Source organism: Dipodomys ordii, unplaced genomic scaffold, assembly GCF_000151885.1.
Source record: "Dipodomys ordii isolate 6190 unplaced genomic scaffold, Dord_2.0 Scaffold192, whole genome shotgun sequence".
NCBI classification, from domain to species: domain Eukaryota; kingdom Metazoa; phylum Chordata; class Mammalia; order Rodentia; family Heteromyidae; genus Dipodomys; species Dipodomys ordii.
Window position 1 is genome coordinate 2,597,082 of NW_012267408.1, and position 19,695 is coordinate 2,616,776.

Consider the following 19,695-nt stretch of genomic DNA (forward strand, 5'->3'; position numbering starts at 1 on the left):
TTCATTTATTCATCCATTGAGTAAATATCTACTGAGTGTCCTCTGTGTGCCAAGGCTGTGCTGAGCCCTGGGATTCACTCACACTTTACACAACTGACATGACGAATCTTCCAAAAGAGTGAGCTTTGCTCGTAGAAAATTTAAAACTTGATTTTAGCAGGCACAGAAATATATCCCGGAGTAGAATATAAAATCTGCATGATTTAAGATAAAAAGAGAGAGTTCACACAAATGTGTAGGCTTGACACGCATAGCTAAGGGCTATGCCCTCAGTGTCCCTGTGGGACACATTCTCAGTTCCTCCCTTTCAAAAGGCAACTTTGATGAAGTCTAACAAGTCAAATAATTGCTTTCCCTCCTCCATTTCCACAGCCTAAACAATAAAAAGCTGTCAGAATGCCCTTGAATTTGCCTAGTTTCAAGATCACTCTCTGTTTATATAAAGGGCTGTTGGGTTTCCAGGAGTTTTACTTATAAGGATTCAAACTATTAGTTTCACAATTAAATTCAAACCTAACTAATGCTACTATAGGTGACCTCTCCACGCATGCTTGTGCACCCTGGTGATGGGAGACAAAGAATTACAGAGGTGATCAGAAAAGAAAGCCAATTTTATGGATTGAAGGAATCTGGGAAGGTTCCATAGGATACAAATACAAGGCAGGAATTCAGCTACAGTAGGGAACAGGAGTGACTGGCTCCAACTAGATCATCATTCCCTCCAGAAATGTGCCCAGACACTCAGATTTCTCAGGACTTTTTTCCCAACCTTGACAGATAGTTGAAGGTAAAAGTGAAATCTCACTTTCCAAAAAGGAAATCTTCCTGAAATTAACTGCTGCCGGTTAATTTTTCAGTCAAAATTAACTTCCTCCCAAAATCGTAATATCCTGGAGTGTAATAGTCATTGTAACCACCTTTTTCCTAATTGGAGAGCAATACTTTCTCTGGTGCTATGATCTGTGAACAGGTCTGCTTAATTATTTCAAAGCCAGCTTTCCAGAACCTTCCCTATCCTGCCTAGGGTTGGGTAGCCACTCTGGAAATGCTGATCTCTCCTCCTCCAAATGAGTAGAGCACCCAGGGCTTCTACTGACATTTGCAGGCCAGAAAAAGAGCGTAGTCCATAAATATTTTAAAAGGTATAAATTTAACTGATATACCATTAATTCAAATCTCTTTTACTTTGAAAAGTATACCTTCGTGCCAGGTTTGAACACTGGGAATCTAGAGTTCTCTGCAGTACCTACTCCTCAGCCTAGACTGCTTTCCTTCTCACTTTATTCTGCCTCTGTTTCCTACCCAAAAAAGTCTCACATATCTGACACATCAATGTCTACACCCAAGTTCTTCCTACATGAGTTTGCCAGCCTCACAGACAACATGGTCAGAATTGTCCATGCCTGGGGAGGCTGATCCAATGGAAGAGGCTCACACAGGTCTTAGAAGAGGGCCCACTTTCAACAGCATGATGAGTTTCTACTTCCTGGTATGTTGTTTAGGCCCTACAGACTTCTCACCCTGGGGAAGGGGGAACACTGGTCATAGAAGGACTTGACCCAGGATAGGGACCCCTGTTATCTGCATAATTCACCTAAGTGATCATTGTCATTGATATACTATGAGTAGGGTTGGTAGCACTCATCTGCTCTCTTTATACAATGTGGTATCAATTATTATACAGTCTTATTCTGTTTCCTGATTTACATCCTGTTTCTGACTGAATTGTAATATCCCTCTTGCACAGACTGGCTCTTCTTTTGTAGTTCACCTAGCTCCTACAGTATGATAGACTAAGGGACTGATGCATTGACTGGCATCGGTCTTTAAAAACAATCTGCCATCTACTCTAGAATTATAGTAGGTTGATAACTGACTTAGTGAAGATGATCCTTCCCTACCTCCTCCTAATGAATTCATTCATTCTTACCCCATCTTCCCTATTACCTGGCCTTGACCAATGGCCTCCATCCTCCTAACTTTCTCCTATCCCAAGCATATGGTTTAGGAATTTTTTCTTCTGTATATGCTCATCTGTCTGCCAGTAGGGTAATGATGAAGTGATAATTACATTTTAAGTTTTCCAAGTGTTTCTATGTTGTTTCTTTCTCTATATCCTAACACAGCCACAAGAAATAGGAAATGTGCCTGTTGGCACTGCCTGGAAGTATGAAAGAATACATTTTCACATGATGGCATGACTGAGCAATGTACCTTTCTTCCTCTATTTTAAAGAGACATTCAGTCTTCCAAACATTTGAACTGTACATCATACTCATAAATATTTATGCCTATTTAATTAGAAAGTTCTAATTGCATTTTGATTTCTAATTTTGGTAAGAATTAGCTTCATTCCAATCATAATTTGCTGAAGTATAATAGATCGGTTACAACCTATTACAATGGGAAAGTGACTGCTTCTGATGGTAGACTGAACAGTTTAATTACTTCAGATCAGCTTCCAACCACCTTCTCTGCATTTGTGTTATGACCATTCACCTGAGCAGGCACCCTGCTTAGGAAAAATGCCTTCTCTACCAGTAGTGTTTCATCCCTGCAGATAACAGCAAAAAACCTCCACAAGACCAGTCTTCCAGAAGACTGATGGTTCCATTGGCTTATCCTCCTGAAGAGTAATTTCTCAGAGGATGGATAGGAATAACTTACTCCCAAGGAAGATATGACCTAGGTCTAGATGAATTTTGAACTTTCTTCTGAGAGGGTAAATGTATCACATTTGCACCCAGAGGGTAAAGATCTCTCCATAGAAAGATATATATATATATATATATATATATATATATATATATATATATATATATATGATACAAATGAAATCAAGAAAGCAGAAAATCACAAGCAAATTTCAGCAACAAATTGTCCACACAGTTGAAGATATTTCTGAATATCCACTGGCCTAGGGGTGCTTTGAAAGGTACATGAGAAGACAGATGAGGCAGGTTAGGGCCAGAAATGGGGAGCAGAAAGGATAACATGGATGATAATGCTAGCTCAAGTGTGCCAAATTTAACCAGCAGTTGGTAACCTAGTTTGGGAAAGAGAAATCTGATTAAGAATGGAGAAGATAGGGAAAGGCTAGACCCAGAGACATGCTGAAAAAAAACTTTTAGAATATGATGAGACTACAGCAGTTGATATGGCAAGGCATGTATTTGAATGAGAGAGTAACAAAATTAAGATAAAGAACAAATTTAAGTGGCATGAGGTCATGGCATGTGGCTTCCATCTAAAGACAACTTTAGGATTCATTCTCCCTGGGAAGTAATACTGTGGGCTGCTCTGTGAGGTAGTGAGATCCATCACGCTGGTAGGACCTCAAGTAAGGTTAGCATTTTGGCATTTTCTTGTTTGTCAGAGAGCTTGGGGACATGAGAGTCAATCTCACTCTTTTATCTGTATGAACTTTAAAAATATTTTGTCTTGTTTTGCACTTATATTTCTGAAAATCTCCAAGATAAGTAAGCAGACATTGGGCAGAGGAAGGAGAATGAAAGAGATAAAGAGCACACAAAGGGACTCATAATGCTAAGCATTATGCAATAGGGTGATCAGAAAAGGAACAAATGCCATTAAGAATATACAACTTGGAAAACACTTCATATCGCAGTTTTCTGATGCCTGAAGAAGATTCTCAGCTCCTGTGGATGCCTCTGCCACATGGACATGCTTGTGTTTGTGTTCCGCCCGCGCAGAAATGTGGAGGTTGAGGTGGAAGGTGGGAATCTTTGGCATCTTGCCTTAGTTGAAATGAAAACTAAAACGTAGATTGAGTAAATAACAAAACATTTGATTCTGAATAATTTTTACCTAAAGCTTCTCATTTTAAATAATTGTTATTGAGATTTTAAGTTAGTTTTGTTAATGTTCATTTTATTAGTTATTAGTTGCATTACTTTTAAAAGCCAATTCTTGATTTTTATGAGTCTCTTACCATGACACAAAAACTATGCTCGGAGTTTGTGGTAAGTAAATAATCCCGTTAAATTCTCAGGACTTCCTCCGCGCAGAGCTGTTACATAGCCTCTACTTTGCAGATGCAAAGTAGGTCAGGCAATTGGAAAAATCGTGCGAAATCTATTATTCCAAGCTAAAATGAGACAGCCACCCAAGATCCCAAAAAGAACCTGATCAGGTACGCTGAATTTGTCACTGGGCTGAAAATTCAGTTACTGAGTATTATATTTCATCTCTGCACTGTTCTTTACTGCATGATGCATTGGGAATCTTACCTGAGTGACCTAGGAAGCCCCTCTCTTCCCTGCTCCAATAACAGCAATCACATCAGTAGAGAAGCCGTATATTTTCTATCAGTAATCCTGAGTCAAAATGCACATCTTCCAGATAGGGTCATACGAATAGATGTGAGTGGACTTGGCAACTTGACTTTGCTGGTTCAAGTCCAATTATATAAAGAGAGATGATCGCAGAGCTAACACTCAGTGAAAAGGGGAGCTTGGAGAAGAAAGGGAAAAGAAGATTATTGGTGGGCTATGCTCCTGGGAGCCTTCTCTTACCTTTTTAACCAGAGGAGAGGTTCTATACATGCTTCCAAAAGTTCCTCTGAAGTCTCGGTAGACCTGAGCTCTAGAGATGAGGGATCATCTCTGTGTTGCCAGTCACTGTAGTCTTAGTACCTAAGGCCCAATCCCATTAAAGTCAGAAAATAATACTTGATAAATGGATGCAGAAATAAATGTTTGAATGAATGCAGACCTTAATCTGTTGGCTTGGGCTGTGCTTCCAGATAGCCTGCTAAGTAGCCTTTATAGTTTGTGTGTTTAGCCCTTAATGTTTGTGTGTTTGTATTATTTACACGTCATCTGTGGGTGTTTAGTGCCTGTGTCAACCATATAACAAGAACTTCTCCTTCCCTTTTAGTCCCTTTTAGATACATTGTACTTCATAGGAACAAAGATTCACAACTGATCAAGCTCTTAGTGAAGCTAGCCATTGAAGTATGTTGGTTGTAACAGAAAAAGCACAATCTAGCTAGGTTACAGTAGTTCACATCTGTAATCCTAAATATGCAGCAGATTGAGATCCAGAGAACTGCAATTCAAAACCAGCCCTGACAGAAAAGTCCAGAGACTCTATCTCCAAAATAACTAGCAAAAGAGCCTGGCTGGAGTCATGTTTCAAGTTGTAGATCACCACTTGAACAATCAAATTGAGAAAGTAAAAGGCCATGAATTCACACTCAGTATCAGCCAAAGAAGAAGGAAAAAAGGACAACTTTGGTTTCAAAAAACTTGAGTTTAAATGCTGTCTACACCACTATTCTTAGTATTCTCTCTCTGATCCTCTTTGCTTATCAGTAAAATAAAAAGAATAATGAATGCATGGTGAGAATCCTATGAAATTACGTGTATAAATTATGTGAAACCTAGCAGGACCTCACAAACTTTCTTCTTTATTGCTACTGAACAAAAAAGTCTGAAGACCTATCCAAGACTTAGTATTCTTGTTCTCTACCAGAGTTGGGATAAGCCACCAGGTTAGAACAAGTCCCCATCACTTTAAGGATGAGGAAGAAATACAGAGAAAAGTAGCAGCTTATTCAAGGTTGCACTAGTAATTGTCAAGACCAGAAAAGCCACCGCAGGCTTCTAACTTTTCTGGTCCCAAGATCATATTACCATCATAGTACTGCTCAATTAGTCCTTTTAAGTTGCACTGAAATCACCACTGAGGGATGCTGCCCACTCAGCTTTCACAGCTGGCTTCCTCCATATTTCAGGGACAGTTCAGTATTAATGTGAGTTTCCCAGCGGAGCTGACCTGGACTGACTTCCTCATTCTGTCACCTCCTAATTGACTTCTAGAGCCAAACCAGAGAAGCAGCAACTATCATCTGGATCTGTGGGCTATGCTATTATTCTGTCAGCTCTTCAACTGATGAGGAATAAGGTTTTAGCTTCTGAATTTGTGGAGCTCCCTAGAATAGGAAGAGAGGATTTGAGATGTGGCATCCTTAGGAAAAATAACAGGTGATGGATTGTCCAGGGGCTTACTGAGAAAGAGCACCAGCTGCCATGGAGAGTAGAGCATTCATCATGTGACAAGGCCTTTTTCAGACTCTGCCTGGCATGGGAGTGTAGGTATTAGAGGGATCCCTCGCCTATCTGGTACAGTCCTTTTTTAAAAAATAAAGTAGGTGAAACCAAGATCATCTAACTAAAAGAAGAAACTTATTCCAGGTCACAGAGGAAACTAGAAGAGATAAAAATAGCAAAGGTAAATCCAAGCACAGCCAACAAATGGCACTCTCCTTTGCTGGGTTAAAATCTGCCATTGTGGTTGTGAATCTCTGTCCATCTCTCCTAATAGTTGTTTTAAGATTTACTTTGTAGAGCAATGCTATGCTACATAGATCCAAGGAAATTATACCTTTATGAGGATGTTGTAGATACTCTCTTGATTCCCCATGTTGGCACTTGAATATCAGATGTTCCTTATTTTTGCTTTAATGTCTTTTTGTCTTCATTCACATAGTTACCTGTCTGTAGCTTGAAATATTTTCTTCTGCCCTTTTACTTTCATTCTTCCTTTATGTATGATTCTTACAAATTGCATTTAGCAGGATTTGTGGTTGGTGTTTAAATGTAATCTTACCATCTGTGCCCTTTTCTTTTTTTTTTTTGATTCACAGAATTTATTTGATGCTATAGTACTTAGACAGTGAAGGACATCAAAAGCCGCTATACATAGTTCTTGTATACATGTAGCCAGGTAAAATGAATAGGAAATGGCCCTGAGAAATAGAAAGAACATAGGAACTAAACCCAAACAAAAATTAAATGTTGTGAGTCTTAGTATTAGGTCTATACATCCCTTGCTTGGTCCATCCCAGGCAGGTTGATTGACCTGTCTGGCCTGAAGGAGCCATGCCCTTTTCTTTAGTTTCTTTACACTTATTGTGATTGTTTACACTTTTATTAATTTCCATCTTATTTTTCTAAAATATTTATTAAACATCTTGCAATTTTACAAAATGAGGATAGGCAACATCTGTGTAAATAATGGGGAATTATAAAACTTTAAAATGTGAGGCCCTACCAGCCATCTTGTACATTAGAGTATGGTTAGGCCATAGAATTGCTCACTGCATCCCTTACACAGATGGCTTAAATGGGATCCTAAATAATAGAAATCAGCTCATAGTACATTCAGTTTTGCATTGTTTAAGTTTTTGGTACAACATTTTGCTTCTAAGGTTAATCCATGTCATTGTACATAGCTATGGTTCATTAATTTTAAATGCTTTATTTTATTCTGTTGTAAATGCTTTATAATTTATTCATCCACTCTCTTGCCTATTGTCACTTGGGTAGTTTCCAATGCTTTGATGTGATAAAGATCCTTAAATGTGATTCCTAAGCCCTGTTTGAAAGTTTATCTAGGGTATTTATCTAAAAGAGAGAAACTTGGGTTTGCATACATTCAACTTTTTAAAATAATAGATTATTTCTAAAGTAAGTACAACAATGTATGCACTCACCTGTAGTTTCTATTTTTCTCTGTCTTTGCCAACACTTAGTATTGTTACACTTCTTTACTTTCATCCCCTAGCTAATGGAAAGTGTTCTCTTATAGTTCTGATTTGTATTTCTCAGAGGAAGGACACATTGTTTGAAACAGAAAGGCATGATCAACTGGGTATAAGGTTGCTTTTTAATTATGATAGTTTAACATAGCACCCTTCTCAAGAGTTTTATCTTTTTAATATTCCTTTGACTTAAGGAATTACTCTTAAAATAATATACCATCATCTCTTCACTTATCAGTAAGACATGAAGACTGGAAAGAGGACAAGCTGCCAACACTCCCATGTGTCAGGTAACCCATCATCCTGGTTTGCCTGGAACTGGGGAATGTCCATGAAGCTGGGAAAAGCCTAATTAAACCAAGACTAATTAGCCATTAGCCACAGTGTACACATAGATGTATCTTCACCCTGCTAGTACTCAATTGTTTTATTCTGTGCAAAAGACATGCATACCCCAAACTGGCCCACGTATCATAGGTAGCAACCAATAGACTATAATCTGAGGTTATCTTCTTAGGAGAGATAGAAGGGCACAGAAATAGTGGAGGATTGTGCTCAGGGTCCATTTTTTGATGAACAAAATGAGAGAAAAATTATTTCTTACCTTAACAAAAAATACAGATCATCTCAGGAGGCAGAGATCTGAGGATCATGGTTCAAAAGCCAGCCCAGGCAGGAAAGGCCATGAGACTCTTATCTCCAATAAACCACCAGAAAACAGGAAGTGGCGCTGTGGCTCAAGTGGTAGAGTGCTAGCTTTCAGCTGAAGAGCTGAGGGACAGTGCCCAGCCCCAGAGTTCAAGCCCTCAACTTACAATATAGATATATAAACACATACACACACACATACACACACACACACACAGATAGAGATCATATTGTATTTTATGTCAGTATATTCTTCAGAAGCTCTTTTTCCGAAAAATCCCTATTTCCCTAGGCTGGAGATATATGACATCTCAACAAAACATCTCAACAATAATACTGACTCCAGGGCCAGTCTGCCTGGGAGAATCAGCCACATTCTCTCAGAGCTGTGCTGTGTGCACAAGAACTTTGAGTTCTGCCTTCCTCAGAAGCCTGGGCACACTCCTGATAGATGCCTCTGTCTAAAAGCAGACTAAAAGAGGGCCTTTGCTAGAAACTGAAGTTTCAGAGGATGACTATGACAGGACCCCTTGTCAATTTCTCTCCTTTCCCAACAAGTTAGGACAGTACCAGCCAGCCCTTGTGTGGGCCGTTTCTCATCTTGCAAATAAATTTAGTGTTCCTTGAGCATCCAGCAGCGGCACATGGGGACAGAAGCTCTGGCTGCAAAAATATTTTAATACTTCCTCTCCATTTGATAAAAACTGTTATACAATAAGTGGAAGGAAAAACTGATGAGTAATAAAGTCCAAGCATGTGTGCTTCATCTCAATTACTGTACAAATCATATAATTCCAGGACTTGTTGTTGTTGTTTTTTTCATTTGAGGAGAAGACAGCATGGAAGGTGGGGAGCACACAGATGTCTTGTTATTTGTCTCAAGGGTTGAGATTTCAAATCCTCCTGTAGAAAAGGGCCTTGCATCTGAGCTGTTTCTTAACACCTGAAGATCAATCGGGGGAGTGGGGAGGGGAGGCTGGATGATGGTGGTAGCAGAGCTGATGCAAATGAAATCAGCCACACTAGCCCACCTGGAAGGCAACCACACATTCCAAACACCCAGTCTAGAAATCAGCCACACTGTAGCCCACCTGGAAGGCGACCACACATTCCAAACACCCCGTCTAGACACCTATGAATAGTGTCTGGGATTTTTTTTTTAATTTTAATATAATGAGGTTTTTTTTTTAACCTTAAAGGTCTGCTTTTTTGTGCTAAGATTATGCCTTTCTTTTCTGGTGTTAACATATTCTTTATTAGAAGTAGTAATGAAGACACTAGTTACTTAGTGTAGTGCAATTTAGCTTAGCTCAGCTTAGCCTAGTTAAATGTTTTTACTTGACAGGAGACTGAAGGGGAGAAAAAAAAAGCCTACATCATTCCTGAAATTTTGTTTAGTTTTTTTTTTTCCATTTAATGCAGAAGTCTTAGAAATGTCTTAAAGTGGATTTCACATCACTAAACCATCTCCAGGACACCAACTGTGCGTCCTGGGCCAAGCACTCTGCAAAGCAGCTGTGTCCCCTAGGGTACACGCATCTTTGTCTTCCTAATTTGGAAATCCTCTTGTGGTTTGGGATACACTGGCTCTTCAATCTCAGAGTCTGGTGCCAGGAGATGCTAGAATCAGCCAACCAGCCTCCTGGTGCTGCATTTGGATGTATGAACCACATCTAGTTGATCCAGCCAACACCAACACCCATTGTCTTGGCAGTCATTTTCTTCCCTTAAAATGGCTTACAACAGACTTGAGAGCATGGCTAAGGTGCTCCCGCCCCAGAGACTAGTCATTAGACAAATCAGGCTTCTGGGAACTGAAACTGGCACCAGCTCCTAGACTGAAGAGAATGTCTCAAGGTAAGTGCCCTTTGGGAAGATGTCTTGGCAGACAACCAGCCATTCTTCCCAGGAGGCTGAGTGCCACACATGCCCATTTTCTTTCAAATTGAAAAGAAGAAAAGGTCACTGGGGAATCTGTCTCTTAGGAGAAATTTGGATGACTGCCCTAAATCAGATGCCCTTTGGACTTAAGCTGTCTTACATCTGTGGACTTAAGCTCCTTCTTAGAGCACTGTTTTTCTCACATATGAGTGGTACTCCCTTTCCAGGCTGGGCTTAGACCTGAGAATGGTCTTTGAAATGCATGCATTCTTTCTTTCTTCTCTTTTTGTCTTGTTAACAACTTCCATCGAGATAGAAGACAGAAAATGGGTTTACAAGTGGTGGGAAAACCTTTGTCTTTCTCCTTCCAGACCCAGAAGGTTTCTGTCTTAGCTTTAAAAACTTTTTTGGCACTGAGCACCAATGGCTCATGCCTATAATCCTAGCTACTCAGGAGGCTGAGATCTGAGGATCATAGTTCAAAGCCAGCCTAGGCAAGAAAGTCTGTGAGACTCTTGCCTCCAATAAACTACCAAAAAGCAAGATGTAGAGTGATGGCTCAACTGATAGGGCATTGTCCCTGAGCACAAAAGCTCAGAGACAGTGACCAGGCCCTGGATTCAAGCACCAGCACCAACACACACACACACACACACACATTCTTTTTGGTTGTTATTTTTGAGTTGGTACCAAAATAGTTTTTCACTACAGGATTGTTACTCAGAAAGTATGGAATGAACTGTGACAAGTCTTAGGCTTGATACAACAATGCAATTTTTTGTAACAAAGTATCATAGCCTGGGCAACTTGAACAACTGACATGTATTAGCAACCTGAAACCTGGGTGGTCCAACTCAAAGTACATCTGGTTCCTGGTGTGCAGTGGGATGATGCCTCCCTTTTGTGACCTCACAGGATGGAGGCAGAGAGGGATCAGGCTCTCTGGTATCTTACAAGGGCACTAATCCCATCATGAGGTCCTCGCCCTCACGACCTTATTATTTCCTAAGGCCTTACCTTCTAATGCCATCTGCTTGGGGATAAAGGATTCCGCCTATGAATTTGTATAAGACAAATGTATGGTCCATACCAGGGGGCACCTGGAGAGTCATGTGCAGAGGTATCCTGAAGTTGTACCTTCCTTAGTTCACTTCCCATTCCTGATGGTCTGGGGTTGGAGAGAGGGCATAGCCAAGAGTTACCTTCTCCATCCATCTTCTCAGTGTTCCCAGAGGTGGGAACTGGGACCCTTGGGAGTCTATTCACAGATGAATACGGTAGGCCATGAGCACCATCCAGATTGGTTGCAGAATCTGTGACAGGGAAAGTGAACCTTGATTGCAGTGAGAGGAAGGATATGTGATTGGACAGAAGTGAGGCAGCCGAGTTTCACTCTTCAGTGCTTAACTTACCTAATCCGTAGCATTCTGGGACCTCATGAGTCACTATTTCCATGGCATAAAAACAGAACAGTAGACTGGGAAAAGAATTAAATACTTGCACAATAAGCCGAGCTGTGTCCACATGCTATCAGTCAAAGCATCTCTTTGATCCTCAAGTGTAAAATGGAGGTAATAAAACCCCATCTTAACAGAATTGGTGCCAGCATTAAGAAGAGTAACACATGGTTAAGTTTGATACTTCCGTTAGTGCTAAATCAAGGATAGCTCAATAAGTGTGTTTCCCAAGGCTTTCCATACCCTTTATGGTCCTGCTCCAATCTTAGCACAACTTTCCTACCTTGTATTTCCCTTATATTGTCTCTTATATGTTTCCCTTTATGTTTTCTCCCCTCTACCTTCTCTATCTCCAAAGAACACTAGAAAAAGCAAGAAACTATGCACACTGTGGCCACATGAATTAATACTACTAGCCAGTCTTTCAAGATTTCTCTATCTGGTGCCATCAGCTGCATTCCTGGGGCTGGTCTCTGGTCACTGATCCTACCCCCCCCCCCATCCTTGGTTCTGCAAATGACTTGTGTTAACCTCACTGAGAGAGCCTGAACCTTTTCTTCCTCAATCCTCTTTCTATTCCTCCTAAGCAATATGTATCATCTTTTCCTTCTATTGCACCCAAATCCACTCCATGCTTTCCCTAAACTGCATGCTGCCTTCCCGGGTGCTGCTTTACTCTCTCCTCTGAATGTGTCACTGAATGTGCTATAGGTGGTTGGTTTGGATGTTTTGTTCATGACACACTCTTGTTCCTGCATTTGACCCCATCTGACGGTGAAACCCATACTAACCTCATAACCCAGGAACGGGATTGGCTGAAACTTTGATCTTGATCCCCCGATTGAGTATTATTCCATTGCATTTAAAGTTTATATGAATTAAAAGTTCAATAAGTTGAATTCTGATATTTCCTAAGCTTTCCTGGAAACACAGTCAAGCCCTTTCATTTAAGAATTATCTGTGTGCCAGCCTCTAGTGGCTTATGCCTATAATCCTACCTACTCAGGAAGCTGAGATCTGAGGACCATAGATTAAAGCTAGCCAGACAGAAAAGTACATGAGATTCTTTTCTCCAATTAACCAGCAAAAAGCCAAAAGTAGAACTGTGTCTCAAGTGGCAGAGCACCAACCTTGAACAAAAAGCTAAAGGAGATCACCCTGGTCCTGAGTGTAAGCCCTAATACTGGTACCAAGAGATGGGAGGAGGGCAGGGGACCAAGAGAGGAAGGAATGTTTAGTGGTTGCTTTGCATTCCAATGGCTGAGTGGGGCCGTTGTGACAGCAATTTTGGGTTTGCAAAACCTAAATAATTACTACCATGCCTCTGAAAAGAATGTGTTCACCTTTGTTCTGAGAACCTAAAGTCACCAGTTTAACATTACAAAGGGTAGAGTCTGAGATCCCCTCCCTTCTTTGGCACCAACCCAAATCTATCCTTTTTCGGGTCCATAGCATGCCACTGAGAGCTACTCAAGCTGGACTTCCTACATCCCTCCCAATCCTCTGAACCCCCAAGGCACTTAACACCCAGTTAGCATTTGATTCCTAATCAAATATATACTTCCAGCACATTAACTTTTATCTTCCCAGTGATCTGCAAAAACCTTAAATCAGAGAGCATGAGAGGATGTGAGGAGATGAAAACTGGCTGGTGAAGGGAAATAAAAGAAGAGAAATGAGTTTGAGACTTTTTTTGGATCCTGTGATAACCACAGTCAACAACGTAGTATGTATTTCAAAACATCTAGAAGATTTTGAGTATTTCATTTGACCTTATGTCCTCCAGATTTATCCATACTATCACAAGTGCTAGGATTTCATATCTTAATGGCTTCATAGTATTCTGTTGTGTATTTCCATATCCCATTTTCCTTATTTATTCATCCATTGATGGACACTTCAGGTCAATTCTGCGTCTTGGCTGTTGTATACAACACTGTAACCAATACGTGAGTGAAGGTATCTCTTTAACATACGGAGTTCATTCCCTTTAGTTATATACACTGAATTGGATATATATATACTGAACTGGGTCATATTTTTACATTTTTCAGAAACTTTCTTACTGTCTTCTGAAAGAGCACTATTTTATATTACCACCACTAATAAATAAAGGTTCACATTTCTCCACATCCTCACCTGCACTTACTGTCTTTTGTTGATAACATCTGTTCTAAAGGTATGAGGTGATAGTTCACTATGCCTTCGATTTACATTTCTTTGGTAATTAGTGATACTGAATATATTTTCATAAGTATGTTGGTCATTTGTATGTTCCTTTGAGAAATATGTTTTCAGATCTTTTGTCCAGTTTTCATTGGAGTATTTGGGTTTTTGTGATTGAGTCATTTGCATTCTTCATATAGTCATATAGCCACCATCTCTGTGAGCCTATCACATACGTATTTTAAATATTTGACTTACCATTCGCATTTTTATATGCCTATCCCTTAACAGATTACTGTGATTACTATTTTTAATATTTTTGGTTTTTTTCTTCCTATGTTATTAAATACATATACAGAGAATAAAAATATATTTCTATGTAATTTTACAACCCTTCTCACCATAGATACTCTGTATAATATAAAATTCTTGGGCCAGTTACTGCAACTCTCTGTCAAGGTCAATGGCACTGCACAACTTCAGGAACTGTTAATTACACAATACTCTCTGTGAATGGGCCCTGGAGTCATGATGAGTGCAGTGGTGTAGAAGCACTTTGTAATCATTGTGTCTGGGTTTTATTGTCTATAAAACAGACGTTGCTGGGCTGGGAATGTGGCTCAGTGGTAGAGTACTTGCCTTGCATGCATGAGGTCCTGGGTTCGATTCTCAGCACCACATAAGCAGAAAAGGCCAGAAGTGGCACTATGGCTCAAGTGGTAGAGCACTAGCCTCGAGCTGAAGTGCTGAGGGACAGTGCCCAGGCCCAGAGTTCAGGCCCCACGACTGACCAAAAAAAAAAACAGACATTGCTATTGGGAAGTGAATGAACATTTAAAACAAAGTCTGGCATATAGCTGTATATCTTGATAGCTGTTAGTATGGCAGTGATGGAGTTGTCATCATCATCGTCATCATCATCCCCTGACTTTTCCCCAGACCTCCTTAACCAAGCTGTGCACATATGATGGTCCATTGTATGTCAGTTGGCTAAACTACTAGCCAAACATTAAACTAAATGTTACTGTGAAGGCATTGTCAATGTACACTATAATGTCAACTACACTTTTCGCCCTTGTGACTAAAACATAATGAAACAACTTAAAAGACAGAACAACTTATTTTGGCTCATGCTATCACAAGTTTAACTTCGTATTCCTTGGCTCAGCTGACTCCGAGCCTATGCTGAGACAAAATTTTGGCAACTGAAGCATGTGGCAAAGGCTGCTCATCTCAAGGCAGAGAGGAAACAGAGAGAGACAGAGAGACAGAGTCCAGGGCAAGATACAGCCACCAAGGACATGCCTCCAGTGACTGACTTCCTCCAACAAGGCCCTCAACTTTCCAGACCCTCCAAAATAGCACCACCAGCTTGAGAACAAGCCTTTCTTGCTTCAGTGCATGAGCTTTTAGGGACCTTTCATACATATTCATGCAGTCCGTTGAAAGCCATCTGAGCACATGCAATTTTCTGGAAGAGAAGGAATTCTGCCTCACGGCTGCAGCATCAACTCTTACCCAAGTCTGCAGCCTGCCAATCTGCACCACAGATCCCAGACTTAACCATCCCCACCACTGTGGAAGTAATTCTTTAAATTATTCTATATAGATATACAAACAGAAGGAGCAGGGGGGAGAGACAGAAAAAGATAGACACAGACCAAAACCAAAACATTGTTTCCCTGGAGAACCCGGAACAATATTGCCTTTCATTCCTGGCCTCCATTGTGTCTGGTCTGCATGAAAGAACAGCTTCTCATCTGAGCCTGGGTTTGTGTACCTAACTCCCACCCCTGCCACCAGCCCTGCCAATCCAGGCTGGATCATGTTCTATATTGCTTAACCCTACATTGACTTTCTGTGGCATTTCAAGTGAAGGCCCACCTCCCTGGAGGCTGGATATAGTCACATTTCATGGCACTCAGCTTTCAACTCTTTGACTCCTGCCACCAGGGCTTTCTCTTGGCTGCTCCAGCGTTCCCAGCTCATTTGGACCTCAGAACTTTATGTCTGCTCTTATCTCTCCATGAGCCACCTAACCCTGCATGCTTCACATAACTACCTGACAGGCCTTTAAGGCTTTCTGAAAACATGACCCCATCCAAGTCCTTCGAGTATTATCTCCTGGTCTTCTCTACCAATGCTCTCTGTTTTGTTTGTGCAGTGAACTTATTTATGATTTTATATTTGTTTGTGATATAGTCACTTATTATCTGTCTTCCTATTAGTACATCCTCTGGACCTAGTCCAAGAAGAAGATTCATTGACAGTTATGTGGGGGATTAAATGGGGTCTTGCAGCAACTATGCAGTCTCTTTGTTCTATGGTCCTCATCCATTGCTGAAGGTGCACTATGGGGGAGAGAGAACAGCAATGGTAAAGTGTTTGCCTAGCAGGCCTCATGCTCCAGTCAATCGTCAGCTCTGAAGGGAATAAAATTGCTAACTGTAGGTGCTGTCTCCCAGCCTAAGGCTATCCCTAAGCTTAAAGATTATTTTTCTAAGAAGGTATGTGATTTTGTAAAGATGCAGCAGCTACACAAAGTCAAATTCAGAAAGCCTCATTTAATGAGTGTAAATAATAAAATAAGAATTTTATTAAAGAGCCCATCGTTAGATATATTTTTCAAGTCTCTCTCATTACTCTCATGTCTCCTCTGCCAACGCTTCTTTGTCTTCATTGAATGCACCTGGGTTTTCCATCTGTATTGTAGAAATCAACTTAGGTTTTCTTTCCATTAAAAAAGGGGGTCTCTGTTTTGTAAGATAAGTGAGTTACATAAAAGGTGGTCCACAATTATCACCTTTACCTTGGCCAACTTAGGGAAGCAGAAAAATCTATCAACACTCCCCCATTAAAAATGTTTGTCTTCTCACATACAAGACTTCAAATTGATTAATGGCATCTTCTTAATCATTTCCATGAGACATGTAAATGGCATTGTTCAATTTGTTGATGGAAACTATACATAGGCAACCTGTGTGGGGCATAAGAAATGGCCTATTATCTATGCTAGAAAGCACAGTGTTTGTCTTTCCCACATATTTCAGGTAACTGAGAGATTCTGAGGTAACTGAGAGATTCTCAGTTACCTGACAGAAGCTATGAAACTACTAGAAGGAATCCAGATACAAATTAGAATCCAGTTGGCTACACTCCAAGTCATCCATCTATGTGGAATTGAGTTCTACGTCTGATGTTTTAAGCTATGCTGTTTAATGAGTTGTATGCCATTATTAAATGCTGCAGATAATTTCTGTGCTCGATGTATTTGCTTTTTGAAAAAAACTAGTTTGTATGATTTGAGTGACAACTATCCATTTTTCTTTACACATCTTAGCAACAAAAAGAAAACATGCAAAGAGCTGAAATGAGAAAAAGACAGATCTGTTTTCTACTCCCATTTCAACTTTGTGTGACTTGAACAAGGCAATTTATTTTCCTGTCCTTTTAATTTTCCAGTTTAAAAAAGGGTCAGCAGCAGCTGCTCCCTGAAGTCCCAGAGGTAACGGGATAAAGTCAAATCCACTTCCCAGAAACACCTTTACAATGAAACTGCTACACATAGAAAATGTCAAATTTCTATATCTTATACAAGCCTATAGCAATTCTCACTGTTCCACCCTTGCTACTAGAAGTCTTCTTCAATAGTCTTCAGCTTTCTGGCTGTTTATTAGTGGCTGCTATGCTGAGATTTCTCTTGTAGAGACAACTGTTTTCCTGTCATGACAACTTAGGACAAAGGCCAGAAGTTTGGTAGTTAGGCTATTGGGAACAGGACTGTTCCAATTATTTTATGTGTTTTCCTATACCCCAGGGACGATGAAGTGTTAAATGCCAGCCAACACTCACATTTATGGTTTGATTTATTTATATGGAAAAAGGTTTATTCTTATTAGCTGGCACTGCTTGAAGCAATTTCTAAACAATGTCCCACCAAAAACAACCATATTTTCAATGCCTGGTAAAACGATAAAATACAAGTTCCATTTCTGATGCCCAAATCCCAGGTCTCCATATGTCAGTGTTCATCATGGGTGGTAATAGTCCAGGCAGAATCCACCCAAATCCATCCCTGGGCATTCATCCAGCCAGGACACACTGCAGTGAGGGATCAGCCAGCCCATCCTCAGCCAAAGAATAACGTAACCGAGTGCCAGATCCAGGTGGAGGGTTCAAAGGGATTGAGCTGTAGCAGCAAAACATTAGCCGGTACCCACTGACATTCAGAGCAAGCATGTCACCAATAAAATACAGCTCTGTTCTCCACAGCTTTGGAACATTCCAGGGTTTGCAAAGTGCATGCCTACACAAGCACAAGCAACAAAATTATATATGATAAGGTAAGGTGTGTGGGTAGAGTGAAGGACAGGCAATGTGAACTGTCCAATGAGTCCAAGCACATAAAATGTGCATTCTTTTTTCTGCTCATTTACTGAGAGCTAGTATCTAAAGGAAATACTGATTGGTCCAGGGGCCAGCTGCAGTATGGTGCCACCTGGTGGAAGTTGTCCGCCATAGATTTCTATACCAGAGCCCTGGGGCTGGAAGGGATTTACAGAACATCTTCGGGGACATCAAATCTTCAGATGATCTGGTATCATCTGCTAAACTTGGAAGCCTGACCAAGGGGCATGATACCTCTGCATAGACTACCTCTGTCTACGTGTGTGGGGCCTCCTTCTCTGCCATAGCCTCTGCTACCACCTAACAAGTTAAACTCACCACTGGGAACTCTGTAGCCACCATCATCTCAGACTGCCCACTTGGATCCACTTCTAGTGACCAGTTCTCCTTTACTTCCCCACTAACGCAGTCAAGTCACTTTGTGTTTACAGGACATGCCAAGAAGATGGAGTCCATTTGTATCTTTTAACCTTGAATGGAGTAGTGAATACTCTAAGGCCAGGGACTTTCCCTCTGTTTCAAAGGAGCTACCAGAGCCAGAAAGTTCTGTGTCTGTGATACTTAGCCCTGTCTACCCAGAAGAAACACCCTGAGAGCTCCTAATGCTCTAGTGCCCAGGTCTCTACTGCAGGCTAATTAGATCAGAAGCTCTGGGATGGGCTCCACACATTGGAATTTCTCAAGATTCCACAGGTCATTCCCAAAGCATAGCCAAGAGGGACAGCCATGCACTTCAAACTTGAACTTGCTTATGAAATCTCAGATTTTTGATTTGGCCCAATCAGGGTTGAGCCTGAGAATCTGCATCTCTAACAAGCCTCCAAAGGTCACTGGTATAGCTCAGCATTTGAGGTAATGAGCAGTATGTCACAGAGGTTATTTGAGAAGATGTTAAGTGTTTATGTTGCAGCGATATTGTAGAGATGGCTAATGCTCTGAAGGAGAGTAGGAGTGCATCAGTGCTCTTCAGTCTTTGTGTAGGAGCTGAAATCTTCCACCTACCATCTTCTAAACACAAGCATATGTAGCAAGTTAGAGGTGAAGATAGGAGACACACAGCCATGAGCATTTGTCTTCCTTCTTCCACTATTCCAAGGCATCTAGAGTCTCCAGTAAGTCCATTATGAAAACACTTAGATATTATTTAATAAACTGTAAATTTGGATTTCAGATGATGAGGATTTCTTCAGAAACCAAAACTGCTAAACCTGGATTAGTGAGCATTAAGGTATTAGTGCATTGAAGACCAGGAATCTGTGAGACTGGGGCTACATGGTCCATGTTAAACAAATTATCCTGTGAATGCTTCCAGCCCTATTCACTGCTTAAAAGAGTAAACTAGTTGGAATAAAGGTATGAATCCATTGCATGCAGCTTTCTTCTGAAGGTTCCGATAAGCACATCAGCAAGATTTAATGATCACAATGACTATACTGTTCCTCCTCCCCCATTTCTACACTACCTGGAACGCATCTCATTAAGTGGACAAAGCAGTTCCTTCTGTACTGCCTCTCCTTTCATTTCTGGCTCTTTCTCCAGCTCACTTCCAGTTCATTGCTGACCCTAGAT

The 19,695-nt window shown here is 40.6% G+C and overlaps 1 protein-coding gene across 1 annotated transcript in view; it reads left to right on the plus strand.

The window, feature by feature from the left end:
- Positions 1–19,695, plus strand: part of Tacr1 (tachykinin receptor 1) — a 134,165-nt gene that overhangs the window by 106,042 nt on the left and 8,428 nt on the right. The window contains exon 3 of the mRNA XM_013034599.1: positions 18,912–18,978. Within this exon, the coding sequence (XP_012890053.1) occupies positions 18,912–18,978 (67 nt within the window). The remainder of the gene's footprint in view (positions 1–18,911; positions 18,979–19,695) is intronic.